This window comes from Lissotriton vulgaris, chromosome 7, assembly GCF_964263255.1.
Source record: "Lissotriton vulgaris chromosome 7, aLisVul1.2, whole genome shotgun sequence".
NCBI classification, from domain to species: domain Eukaryota; kingdom Metazoa; phylum Chordata; class Amphibia; order Caudata; family Salamandridae; genus Lissotriton; species Lissotriton vulgaris.
The window spans coordinates 379,526,425-379,540,934 of NC_141695.1; the positions used below are offsets into that span (position 1 = coordinate 379,526,425).

Genomic DNA, 14,510 nt, shown 5'->3' on the forward strand with positions numbered 1-14,510 from the left:
GTATATGGTATGCGTTATCATGGAACAGCTAATAGGACTTGGTTCCGCAAGCTGCAAACGGGCTCAGCTCATGTCAGAGCACCATTTCACACGATTCCAAGCACTCTGCCTTCAGGATTGTCAAGGCCTGCCATAGGAGTGACTGATAGGAATCTGTGTGTCCATTTTTAGGGTTAGATATAGGTATACTATATCTAAAGCAAAGGGTGAGTACACCACCTTGCCCCAGCTGTCGTGCAGCCAGTTGTGTCAGATTGAGATGGCCATCCAGGGGTGGCATAATACATGTTTCAGCCCCTGGTAGGCCCTGGGTACACCTAGGCCCTGAGTTACAGGGTCTGACAAGGTGGCCCAGTACCAATTGGATAATGCACCTAAGGTACACATGTCAATTTAGTGAGAGAACAGCTAGGCTGTGGGTCTGATTGGCAGGCCCACAGCCAGAGAAAGTCGTAAACCAGTGAAACAAAAGCAAAAAATCTGGGTGATCATAGGATTGCAGACCCTACTCTCCTACATGTGGTATCAGTCCCGCCACCAACACAGAGCCCTGGGACACAAATCACACCTCCAAGTACCGAGGAAGGGCTGAGGGTCCAAAGTCAGAGAGATAAAAACTCAGATAGAGAACCTCAAGCGGAGGGGCAGCTAAAGATATTATCGTGGAATATTGCGGGCCTGGCAGGAAAATTTAATAACAAAGAATGGAGACAGTACATCAGTGGGTTTCAGATAATTAGCCTACAAGAGACCTGGGCGGTTGACAGTAATCCCCTCCATATGGCAGGGTACAAATGTTTTTTTGTGCCAGCTCAAAAAGCTAGTTCAGGAGCGATTGGAGGTTTATCACTATATGTAGACCTAAATCTGGAAGGAGTTTGGACCAGTCCATCTTGGTTATCACACACCATCCAGGCGTTAGGTTTCACTAGTTTCGGGTTAAGGTTGACTTTGTTCAACTTATATAATGTAGGGACTACAAAAGGAAATAATCCCACATTAAAGGAATTAGACTATAGACTTCATCAGGAACTAGCCCATAGAAAAGGGGCTTTAGAAACCACTATACTAATAATGGGTGATTTTAACTGTCATTTGTGTCCAACCCTGTTTCCCTTGAATGCAGATTGGTCCTGTTGTCCCATTGAGAAGGGCCCACACTTTGAACATTGCCCAGAGGGAACAGCCCTTAGTAATCTCCTTAAGACTCATGATTTGGAACACACGATTGATTTGGTTCGCCTGGAGGAAGATGGGTCCCTTATTCCAACTTTTAAAGGGAGAGGATGTTCCTCTTATATAGACTACTAGCAGCCCGCCCCAGCGTTGCCTGGGGCAGAAGGGGGCTGGGGGCTGCATTTTTACCCCGGGGCAGAAGGTGGCTGGGGCAGCATGTTCTCCGACTCCCCTCCCCCCCGCCGCCGCCCGCCTCCCGCCTCCCGCCCGGACTCGAATTAAGTTAAGAAAGCCGCCCCCCCCCCGCCTCCCGCCCGGACTCCATAAACATTAAAGCCCGCGCTGGGCACCCGCTGATCCCCTCCCCCCTCCCGCCTCCCGCCTCCGGCCCTAGCAACGTACCTCTCACTGCCACTGCTCCTCCGGTTATCCCAGCTTCTATCGGCGCTGTTGTCCTCCGCTCTTCCTGGTTCTGGCGCCGCTCCTCCCCTCACGTCGTCGCCGCTCCTCCCCTCACGCAGACATTGCGGCCGGCGCTAGTTGCAAGGGACTACTTTTTTTAATGTATTAATATTTTTTAAAAGGTTTTTTTTTTATGTAGCCTATGTCCTTCTGCTTGCCCTGAGGTTTTCTAAGATGTCTTGGGTGTGTGGATTGGCGCTGTAGTTCCCGAGTTTACCTTGCCTAAAGGTGCAAGTTCTCTCTTTATAATAGTAGTATAGATATACTAGCATCCAGGCAAGCAAAAAATTGGATTAGCATGGTGGGGATTGACTGGAGTGCATTTAGCGACCCCAACCCCCTAACCTTAAAACTAACACAGCGGGCCGACCCAAGACACGCCCCCCGGTGGACAGTGAGTTGAAGGTAACCGACCAGGGAAGGCAGCTTAGATGGTCAAAAATTGACAGTGAAGCATTTTATAAAGACTTAATGGTAAAAGGGAAAGTGCAGATTGACGAATGCTTAGATCCCATGATAGAGGGGAGTAACTTGGTCAGGGCATTTAGGTCAGTGACCAAATTGGTAGATGGCCTACTAAAGACAAAAGCCCCCATGAGGAAAAACATGCAACCGAGATGGTTCGACAGCAAGTGCTCGCGAGCCCTAAGAGATCTAAAATCCAGTTTAAAATCTAACCCCAGGGACAATTTAAGAATAGTCCAGTGCAGACGGACATACAAATACGCGCTGAAACAAAGAAAGAGCACTCTTCAAAATGAAGCATGGGCAGACCTAAGAGAGGATGGAGAAAGAAGGGACATGACTCAATTTTGGAGGATTGCTAATAACCCATGCTTTCAGGACAGTAACACCCCTGAGATTCGGATGAACATTTTACCGGAACAGTGGGCATCACATTTTGAGGGATTGTATAATCACAACCAGGACATAGATCTGGAGAGGGGGTGAGCTGATCAAGAGGGCCCAGTTATCGAGTTCTCTCTAGCTGAAATAACACAGGGGATCCAGGGCCTCACACGTAACAAAGCTCCAGGCCCAGATGGCTCACCACCTGATTTGTATTTGAGCAATGTTGATTTTTGGGCTCCTATTCTTACTAGAGTTTTAAATGCGGCCGTCCAGCATGGTTTACCTCGCTCCTGGTCGACTGCAGTCATCGTTCCCATCTTTAGGAAGGGTAACAGGGACAATCCGCAATGCTACAGACCAATCTTCTTGATTGATGTCTTAGCCAAAATTCTGGGGCAGGTAATCTTGCAGCGGCTTATGGAATGGACAGAAGACCACCACATAATAACGGATATCCTGTATGGCTTTAGAACAGGGAGGTCTACAAGTGACCAATGACTAAATCTTTATTTGCTGGTTGCAAAATATACCAAATCCAGCAATGAATCTATGTATCTGGGGTTCATGGACCTAGCAGCTGCTTCTGACCATGTTAATAGGAAAAAGCTATGGTGCTTGATGAGGGATATGGGAATTGACCCAGGTCTGATTAACATGCTCAGAGAGTTGCATCGGGACACGACAGCCAAAGTTCGTTACAACACGGAGGGGGGGAATACAGAACCATTCCCCTGTACGAGTGGAGTGAGACGGGGCTGCATTCTTGCCCCCTTCTTGTTCTCGCTCTACATTAACAACTTAGAGCAGGCTTTGATTGATTTAAATACAGATTGCCCAAGAGTCGGACCGCGCCACATACCGGTGCTTTCATACGCGGATGACACGGTCCTGCTTGCCTGCACCCCGAGGGGTCTGCAATGCTTAATCGATGGATTTGTTAAATTTATGGCCAACTTGGATCTGCCGGTGAACCTGACCAAGTCCGTTGTGATGTTGGCTGGATCTAAACCTTGTAAGAGGTTCTCATACAAAATAGGGAACCACACACTAGAAAACGTCCAGTCCTTCTCTTACCTGGGGTAGTTATTTGACGGAGCACTAAAATTCAGATCCCTAGTAGAGGACCGCTGTACAAAACAAATATCCGCAAATGGGGCCATAGCACATTTTGGCAGAAGGCTAGGTCTTTGGTCCCCAGAACAGGTCAATAACCTTAATAGCTCGATAGGCTGTTCAAAAGTCATGTACGGATCAGAAGTGTGGGGCTATGTCAATGTGGAGCAATTGCAACTGGAGGAAAATAAATGTATGCAAAGGATTTTAAAAGTCCCTCAGAGTACCCCAGCTGCAATTTCACATAGGGAATTGGGGAGACCTTTCATTGAGGACCAGGTCAAGTTAAGACCCATCATGGCTTGGTTAAAAATCTGGGTAAACCCTGAGGCAGATCTAAGCAGACACATTTTTAGAGACTGTCTGCACAGGGATAAAGGTTTACAAATACCATGGTTAAAGTATGTTAAGGCTACCTTGGAGGGTATTGACCAGAAGGGCCATTTTACTAACCCCAGCACTATCTCACACCCTGATAAATTGAAAATCAAAAGAATGTTGTCTGATCAGTTCTCCACACGTAGAGCAGAAGGGGAGATGACCAAACACACTGTAGCTGCCCCCAGTTTTATAAAGAACAATGAGGGCATGGAGCCATAATTGTACTTTATGCACAACGCACAGGATAGGTTTTTAATGACCCGTTTTAGGCTCGATTTATTATCTCACATACTGGCTGATCCGCCAGGTTTTACATTGACAATTGAGCAGAAGGGTGCCTGCGGCTGCGACAATCGGTCTCCGCAGGACACCCTTCATTTTGTACTTTTGTGCCCCTTTTCTAAGTATCCTAGGCGTACATTTTTGGTGGAGATTTTAAAAAAAGAGAAGTTTTGTCATGCCAAAACCACTTTACTTTTTTTGCAAAGAGCAAACGACCCATGGACACTCTGTTGTATCATAAATTTTATTAAGATTGCAGTGAGGTTAAGAAACACAAGAGGAGAGGGCTAATGAATGGACCACTGAAGAATATATTTTTTACCTGATTTTATATGCAAATTAAGATGTTGTTCAGATGTAATTTAATTCTTTTTTTTAACCTTGTATATATGTGTACTTTTATGATGTTTTTTAATCATCGAATAAAGAATTACTGAACTGAATGGACCACCACCTATGATAGCCTGCTGGCAGACTAAGCCCAACCTTTAACTCCACCATCCAGTGTTACTTATAACAGCTGTATTGGTGACAGTGGCATAGCAATAGCCACGCATCCCCTGCAGTATGGCGGGTCGCTGGCCTGAGAGCTCTAGACTGCCACGGAGAATGGGGGGGGGGGGGGCTCCATGTAGTTTGCAGGGGGGCCCCCTCACGTTTCGTTACGCCACTGATCGAGAGGTGTCTGTGGAAACATGTGTGACCAAGCTGCTGATCTAAAAGCTTCAATCACACTTCTTAGAGGGTGGCTCTTGCCCAACCAGGCATAGTGGACAGAGCAGCTAAGACTGAGTCAGTTACCAACACACACTTCTAGCCCAATTATGCTAAAAATTTCAATTCTGAAATGGCCTAATATTTAGCAACCGCACAAATCAATATTTACTTGCACAACCGGAAACAAATGTATCCCAACGGGGCGTTTTGTAACACACTATGAAAAACACAGTTACGGTTTTCTCTCTCTCTCTCTCTCTCTCTCTCTCTCTCTCTCTCAGTCTCTCTCTCTTTTCTTACTACAACACCCCGCCCCCTCTGACAAACAGAGGGGCAGGGGGCAGCAAGGGGTCTTCAAAACACCACGGCCAATGAACAATCAATTATATCTTTCCGAACCAATCCCTTCCAAGTTCCTCTAACCAATAGAAAGCGCCCCCTTCCCACCGTGCACAAATAACTCCACCTCCGGGATTGGTGGAGAGTGCCTGAACACAAGAATCCGTGGTGCTTGTCGTAATTACGGGACAATCTACGTCTATTAAATGCATATTAGAGGCGTATAACGCGTTTCCTTCTAACCCACACGATAGAGAACTCCAGAAATATTTTTTTTAAGTGGCGTCCTTACTGGAATATTTTTACATCCGGTTCAAGTTCGATAGTTGACCTCAGTTTGTGTTCTCACTACAGTTCCCAGCGTTCTCTGAGTTTTGGTACCGGGTGAGAGTTCGTGGGGAAAATGGCGAGTAGTAAGTATCTGTCAAGGAGACTTTCTTGTACCCTCGTGAAAGACATATCAGGCGAAAGGCGTCCATGGTCGCTGTATTTGGGTTGCCGGATTATTTTTGAAAGGATGTGACCGTGGGCTCTGTTCTTCTAAGGATGTGACCCTGGCCTGTAGTGGGGGCGTCAGAATGCCCGTGTAAGAGGCAGAGGGGTGACTGTGGCATTGGTAGGTCTGGGATTATTGTCCTTGTTCGGTTTGAAGGGTGTGACTATTGCCTTTCTGAAGCGGAGATTCGTTTCTCTGTGTCTCCTTCGGGGAATGATATTGATTTGTATTGGAATGAGTGTCCGTGGACATGGGAATTAAGCCGGTCACCTTGGTTATAAGTGTTAACTGATTACGTTTTTAGTGATGTGCTACTGGCGCTCAAAATAATGTTATTTTGGAGAGTCGGGAACGGGTAATGAAATACTTATTTTGCGTTATATCGTCTGTCATTTCTACGTACTGCTCTTAGCAGGTGTTTCAGTTGAAATGTTTTGACTGACACATACATGCCAACATTTCAGAAGAGCAAAGTGGGAGATAAAAAAAAAAAAAAAATCGGGAGAATGGGGCCTTGAGTCGGGTTATTGTCATGTATGGGCTTTGGAAGTGTGCTCTTTCAGGATCGGACATTTGAAACACAAATGCACGTTTTTTCCTTACCTTTCAGAAGCATGGAGCATAATGGCAGGCAGAGAGGGGGTGATGCAAGTGTTGGGCTCTGGCCTGGCAGGTTGCTGGCAGTGCATGCCCCTCCCCCGGACCCCACACACCCTTGGGCAGCCTGTGCTGAAACAGCTCCCCCCCCCCCCCATCCCCCCCAGTACTTCACAGGTCTTTGAAGAACCATTCCCTTGTTAATGACGCTTTGTTGGTTTTTCACCCCTTCGAGAGCCCCTGCATTGCCACTCTTTGCTGGAAGAATTAACACTTTACACAATACCAAGCCCTGTCAGCTGAAACCCCCAAGGAATCGGGTTTTTGCTTGTAGGAATCGGGAGCGAAAAAGAGGGAGTTAGGTCCGTAGTGTGGCTGAGGGAGGGCTGGACCGTTTTATGCAAAGTGACAACAAAAGAGTGCCCCCTTCTCACCTTATTTGCAATCTCATTTAAACAGACTGAATAAACGTATACATTAAATTCAGTCCAGTATATTTATTTATACCTTTGACTTATAGTTTTTTAGAAAAAACGATTTCAATTGACAAAAAAGAGAAATACACATATCAAAAGGTGATTACATTCTTATCTAGCAAATTGCATTATGAATTGAAAAGATATATACAACAAATCATGTTCACGAACAAATTAAACCAATAAATACATCCAGAAACACATACAGAAATTCATCATTTTGTTTTTTTACAATTCAACAAATCAGTGATTTAATTCCCATTACTTAAACAGAGAAAGATTTGAAAACAAGAGCAACAATGTCCTTTTCAATTAATCGTAGGCATGAAATGTAATATTTAGCTCTTGATAGGTATACCGACGCGTTTCAGGTTTGGGTCTTGAATCCCCAAACCCTCATCAGGGCTCTGTTAATTATCTGTGTTGTACAGTGGGTCACTGTTAATAACTGCTGTTGATTGCTGGACTCCTTTCATAGAAGTTGTGGGGATATCTCCATGTGCGCGGACTGGTTTTGCCAATGGAGTGGAGGAAATTCTATCTTGTTTTACCGTCTTGTTTAATCGTAGTGTAAATTCGTCCTTTAGGTCCTCCAACGTGACGCTGCAGTAACGCTGTGTAGCTTGTTCTGCCGCGTGAGTCACTTACACCTTTCTTCTTGTCTGCGGCTGCCGCGAAAGGGGTAGGCGCGTGTCTGTCTAGAAGAGCTCCCAGCCGGGGCTCCGGACAAATCCAAGCAATCTGATTCTTTTCTTTCCGCTACTCTCGGAGCGATGCAGTCAGTACTGCTGGCTTCCTTACTGGTCGTGTAGGAATCGGGAGGCGGGAGACTAGCCTTCAAATCGGTAGCCTCACGCCTGAATCGGGAGGGTTGGCATGTCTGGACTGACATAACAGTGCGACCTTTGAACAGGAAGTAAAGAACTGAGTACATGCCCTTACTTGTAAGAGAGATTGACACTAGTCACACTACCATGACCGGTTATGTAGGGGCGACAATGACCAGTCCTCGCCATCTTGTGGATCTTTGGCACAAGTTTGTCGTTTAAAATGTTCGTATACTCCACATATGAGAACCTTTTTATTAAGGTTTTTATGCAGGAAATAGTGACCCTTGGAGGAGGCGACACTGGATCTTGTACAAGACAGTCCCTCAGTTATTCTTAAAAGCTGATTAGTTGAGGACAATTCAAACCTAGGCCACTCTGAGTGAGTGATCGGGAAGAATCTGATTGCTAGTAAAAGCAGCATAGATTGTCCCTTCGTAAGTAAGTCAAAAATAGTGTTTATTTAGACCGTGGTATTTTAACAACAGTAAAACTAATATACACCATGTTAAATGATAAACCCATGATTCGTGTTTAATTAAAATGGACGAAATGCCACTTGTACCATGAAAACTTAGTATCGCAATCCTGAAGAATGCTTTATTAAATCCTTTAAAAGTTACTTTTTCTAACAAAAGAAAAAATATGCCACAAATACTGTGTATGCATAAGAGTGCTACCCTTAGTTACCTAAATGCACATCTTACAATTGAGATAATAATTCCCTCACAGGAGAAATATATCTCCCCATGGCACAAGTCACATGCAGGAATCTCACATCAGTTAAAAGTACAGCTGATTGCATGCGATCCTGGATACCGTACTTTAAAAAAAGTGGCATAAAAAACTTTTTTTTTGTAATAAAAGCAAATTTAGACAGTCCAAAGCCAGACAGATTATGATTCAGGGGCTTGTTCTATCCAAGCTGGATTTTGGGAATGCCTTGTACCTATCCCCCCCCCCCCCACCATACCACTCTGCACACGCTCCAGATCATACAAAATTGTGCGGCACGAACATTACTTCAAATTCCCCGAGGACTCTTTGTGAAATCTGGCTTGAAGAGCCTTCACTGGCTCCCGGTCAGAGAAAGCATTACATTTAAGACCCTTTGCATAACTCATCGAGCATATTGGAAAACTGGTGCTGTCATCAATCACTCACTGATTACTCCATATAACCCTATCAGACAGTTCAGATCGTCATCCTCTCTCCTGGTGACTGTACCCAGGATTAAGAGAGCCAGATGTGGGGGTCGGTCGTTCCCATATAATGCTTCAATACTCTGGAACTCCCTTCCTTATCACCTACGTTCAGAGCCCAATCTACTATCCTTTTGCAAACAACTAAAAACCCTGCTTTTTAAAAAAAACTGATTAAATCTCCTATACCGCCCCTACCCGCACAGTCTGCAGCGCTAGGACGCCTCAGGGTAGATATCGTGCTTTATAAATGGTCTTTTCATTTCATTTCAAAATGATATGCCGGCAATCACAATTGGCTGGTAACCTACAAGTACAGTTTCAATGAGCTTCTATCAGTGCCAATTTTTCACCTTATTGCTTGTGTATCAGGGAATTAAGCCAGTTCTTAACCTTACTATCTTGTACCTAAGCTTTGAGTTGGGTAATGCTTCTGTGTACGGGAACCATTCATCATTTTGCTATGAGTCATATGAGAATTAGGTGGATGACTAGCTCATTAAATATCCCATGTCTTGATATCTGGTTAACTTTATTGTTAAAGTGCGAAGTTCCCTCTTTATAGTCCTGATTACCAGGTCTTGTCTATATCCAGTCCTAGTCTCCTGTATATGTCGCCCAGATTTTCTCTTACTCCCTTGGATCAATGCAGTTCACTATATGTGATCTAATTTTTACAGTGTGTCGCTACCTTTTGTATACGCTTCCGGCCCTTGTTTCTTAATTTCCCATGTTCTCTTACCACGAGCACTTGGGATTAATTGTCACCCCTATATGCACACAACATTGTATTAACATGAAAAATCCTAAAATGTGTGTATATTGTATGTTATTACAGCCCTGAAGAAGCCCATGTTTGGGCAAAATGCATTGGCTGTGCTTTTATGAAAATCCAGCATTCCTGCAATAAAGACACACAAAGGCTATGAATAGCAAAGTCGACTCATTCTTTCAAACCAGAGACTTTGTAACTTACTGTCTATACATGTTGCCTCTTACCCCCTGTATAAACGTTTTGTATATGGCCTGTTGTGAGGCGAACACAGAATCTCACCACTTCTGCATCCGCTAAGTGGCTCCATAAGGGTACACCAGTTTCCATCCTTATAGCCTGTATCATTGTTGATTTGGGTAATGACAACAGGCTTTTTGGACATTTACCCTCTTTGTACTCCTAATCAATTTTTCCACTTAGATCTAACAGTTCAACTCTGTAGCGGATTTGCCGCGAACCAAAGGTCATATGCATTTAGCACAGGCCTTAAGGCCATACCACCATCTTTATTGATATTTGAGGCAGATGCTCTTGTTTTAATGCTTCCATGTGCTCTTTCCACAGTAGCTTCTTTTCGAACTATACTCAAAAGTATATTTGTCAACTGTCTCTAGTTTGCTAGTCACTATGTGCCATTTATATTTGCCCATTTTTCCCAAACCCCAACACTTTCGTTTTATTCCAATTCATTATTAGTTTTTTCTTGTTACAGTATTCCCCAAAAACGTACATTTTTTTCCGTAGTCCTATATCAGTCCTATCCATAATGACAATATGGTCCACATATGGTAAGCATGCCAAATGTATTCCATTCATTTTGGGGCTTAACCCTCTTACTGCATCAAGTGCTGCTGGTTATTCTGCTATAAAGTGGGAGAAAGGTGGGTGGGGGGTCTAGGTCACAGCCCTGGCACAGCACGTTTTCAATTGGTATTTTTCAGGACAAACTTTCCTCAGTATCTCTTATTACCTGCGCCCAGTTCTGATAATGAAGTTCTTTTAAAATTACTAGCACGCTCCTCGGGATCCCATGATTAATTAAAGTTTGTATGTTGTTTCACCACCCCATTTACAAGGACCTCTTTGCCAATATACAGGAATTTGCCAAACCCAACAGCAAAACAACTGACATCCCTGCCTCTCAAGACCTCTGAAACAGACTCAGCTCCTTCTTTCATCTCAAGATCAAGATGCTCTATGACAACTTCAATGACCAAGACCTCTGCACCGCCCCAACCCCCAGCGACGCCACCCAACAGACCCTTCTTACCTGGACCCCACTCACAAGAGAAAACACCCTAAAGACCATGAAGAGCATCCTCTCCTGAGCACATTCTGACCCCTGCACATCTTCCACAGGGCTGCCACAGCCATTAAACCTGAGCTACGTCGAACCATCAACTGCTCCCTCGAGCCCACCACATTCCCCGGCAACTGGAAGCACGCCAAATTCAGCCCTCCTCCTAAAGAAACCCTCCCCAGACCTAACGGACCTCGATAACTTAAGGCCCATCCCACTGCTTTTCTTTTGCAGCCCAAGTAATCAAAAAGGCCGTCAACACCCAGTTAGCACACTTCATTGTAGCCAACAACATCCTGGATACTTCTCAATCTGGATTCCGCAGCAACCACAGCACTGAGACCGCCCTCCTCGCCGCCACAGACAATATCTGCGCCCTCCTCCACCAAGTCCAAACAGCAGCACTTGTCCTCCTGGACGTATCAGCAGCCTTCAACACAGTTTCCCACCGCACATTATCCACCAGTCTCCATGATGCCGGCATCCAAGGAAAAGCCCTAGACTTGTTACTATCGTTCCTCACAAGCAGAACACAGAGAATAAGACTCCCGCCCTTCCTCTCAGAACCAACAGAGATCAGATGCGGAATACCCAAGGATCCTCCCTCAGCCCCACCCTCTTCAATGTCTACTTGGCCCCCCTTGCAACCATTGTCGGAAACTACGGTCCCTGCATCGTCTCCTATTCCGATGACACCCAGCTCATCCGCTCCCTCACGAAGGAACCTAACATCACCAGGCACAACTTCCAAGAAGAGATGAAAGCCGTCCGGGAAGAGAAGACATGAGCCGTCCGCTTCTATGATAAGTCATATCATAGAAACGGACGGCTCATCTCTTCGCATTGCTCCCAGATTCAGTGCACACCGACCCTTACCAAGGTGGCCCGTGCAGCTAGGAGTACTACCTCTACCTCCATTTCCGCACCTGGAAACGTGGATTCATGCCCTGAAGAAGTTCATTCTCCTGAACGAAACGCGTTGGCTGGCAATATTGTGAAAATAAAGGATTATTCAAGACTTCAATACCATATGACTTATTGATTCATTGACTACCATTCGTCCCAATATCAAGCGCTGCACCGCTCCAAAAGTTTGGCTTCTTCATTTGTCTGCGCAGCAGTTGGCACTCAACGACGGAAAGTGCTGGAGTAGCTTGTGCACACTCAACCAGATTGTGTCTAGTAACACACAACAAGGGAACTTCACAGGGAAGTGCTGTCACCTTGTCCGCCGTTGTTTGGAACTGTATCTCATATTACGCAACACATTCAAGTGGATTTCCCCCACCCGACTCCAAGAAAACGGTTACTCCGCACCAGCAGACTGGACTACAGCAACGCCCTCTATGCCGGAATCAACAAAGCTCCTGCGCAAACTCCAGACAGTCCAGAACACCGCAGCCAGATTCATCCTAGATATCCCATGGCAAAACCACATTGATCAACAACTCTGCGACCTCCACTGGCTCCTCATCAAAAGAAGAATAACTTTCAAGCTGCTCACTCACATCTACAAGGCCCTTCACAAAACCGGACCCCAATACCTCAACAACTGCACCTCCTTCCATGCCCCCAAGAGATACTTCCGCTTAGCTGACCTCTCCCTAGCCACCGTCCCACGTTTACAGGACCATAGCGGGTGGAAGGGCCGTCTCCTACTTCGCAGCCAAGACCTGGAATGATATCCCCCTTCACCTCCTGCAAAGCCCGATACTGCACCAATTCAGGAAAGACCTAAAGACCTGTCTTTTCGAATGACCCCAAAGGAGCTGTTCACACATACCCCTCAGCGCCTTGAGACCCTAACAGGTGAGTAGTGCGCTTTACAAAACCTTGATTGATTGTGTATGCTGAGGATTCTGTCTGGTAGAATCTTCGCCTGGGTCCTCAGTAATGGAAAGGTCACAGGAGGAGTATTTGTGACGACGAATTAGTGATTCCTGCTAAAACAAAAACAGTAAAGCACTGCTGCTTCGTGGTTCTTGATAATGGGGTAGGAAAGCATTTTCCAATTTAAGGGAGAAGATTAATTTGGCTCAGTGTGTTGTGTCCATATTTGTCATAAGTATAATCCTCTCAAAATCGTGTAGCCACCACCAGCCAGTGGGAACGAAGGCCAAACTTGGGCATTACAAGAGTCTGTTGTGTGGCAAAAGTCAGCTGGTTTTCTGATGGAGCTACCCTGCACGATGACCGGTCCTTAATTTAGGCACACGAGTGAGAAATTTCTTTTACTGCTAATGACAGAACGAGTGTTATACAAGCAGAAAGCTGACATTTAAACGTTTTAGTGTGTCTCAAAGTTTAGTGAGTCATCCTCTTACTTGTTTTATTAATTTTATTTTATATGCAGAGATCGGCTCCTTTCTCAAAAATGCGTGGGCAAAGGAGCCCGTCATTACTGTTTCAGCTGTTCTTGGCATTGTCGGTAAGTGATGTCCAATCTTGATTTAAAAATAAAAAGTTCTAATGTTTTAACAATTTTATGACACTTGTGAAATCTGTAGGGCGAATAGGTGCTTATTAATCGCTAAGGTCTAGGTTACTTCCTTCTGCTAAGGACAAGTCGCAATACTATGAAAAAAATAAACAGTGCAGCTGTACTTATTCACTGACGAAACTGAGCTTATTCAGGTGTAGCAGTGGTGCTGTCAAGATGCTGGCTTGGCTGATGAACTTCTATAGCCAAAATAGAAGTGCTTCCCTGGAGCAGGGAAACGCTTCTATTTTGCCTGCACCTTCTTTTTTTAGGTTTCGCCTGTCGAAAGCTGCGCACCGCCTAGCTTTTCGGCGCAGGCAAAATCTTATGTGTACAGTATGTGTGTGTTGTCCCGCCCCTCTGTTCCATTGGCTAGCTCCATAAATGGAGGCTAGCCATTGGAACAGAGATCTGTCTGTCAGTGCTGGAGCAGATTCGTGGGCGTTCCCAAGAATTTTAGGCTTTTGCCCACGTCATGCGGCTGTGGGTGTGTGTTTAAAAAAAAAAAAAAACATTTTAAAAGCTTTGTTTTCGCCATTTCGGAAGTGTCCTTTGCAGAGGTGGGTTGCGCGATGTCCTGCTGTCTGTTCCCGCCCCCTCCCGCTGTCTGTGAGCCCGTTCCCGCACCCCTCCCGCTGCTCCCGGGTGGAGGCTGCGGTCTCTAGTGCCAGGAGGTGACTCTCCTCGGCACTCCCGGACAGAGCGCGAGCTGGGTTCGCTCCAAAGTGGAGGCTGCCCTCTCCAGTGCCAGGAGCGGACTCTCCTCGGCACCCCTGGCGAAGAGCGGGGTTGGTGTGGCTCCTGAGCGGGGGCTGCGGTGTCTTCAGTGTCGGGACCGTCACTCCACTGCACTGGTGCACAGAGACCGAGCCCGGGCTGCCTCGAGTGAAAGCTGCGGTCTCTGGAGGACCAGGATCATTCAGCGCCGCCGGACGAAGACGGCGCTCGGTCGCTCCTGAGTGAAGACTGTTCGTCCTCGCTGTTTGCCAACATGCTTTGCCTTTGCGGCGTCCCGAGACCCCTCAGCAGCGAAAGT

The 14,510-nt window shown here is 45.8% G+C and overlaps 1 protein-coding gene across 1 annotated transcript in view; it reads left to right on the plus strand.

Annotated features, from left to right (window-relative positions):
- Window positions 1-5,459: 5,459 nt before the first annotated feature.
- NDUFA3 (NADH:ubiquinone oxidoreductase subunit A3) overlaps window positions 5,460-14,510 on the plus strand; it is a 42,837-nt gene continuing 33,786 nt past the window's right edge. The window contains exons 1-2 of the mRNA XM_086930319.1: window positions 5,460-5,735; window positions 13,349-13,423. Of these exons, the coding sequence (XP_086786445.1) occupies window positions 5,726-5,735; window positions 13,349-13,423 (85 nt within the window). The 5' untranslated portion in view covers window positions 5,460-5,725. The remainder of the gene's footprint in view (window positions 5,736-13,348; window positions 13,424-14,510) is intronic.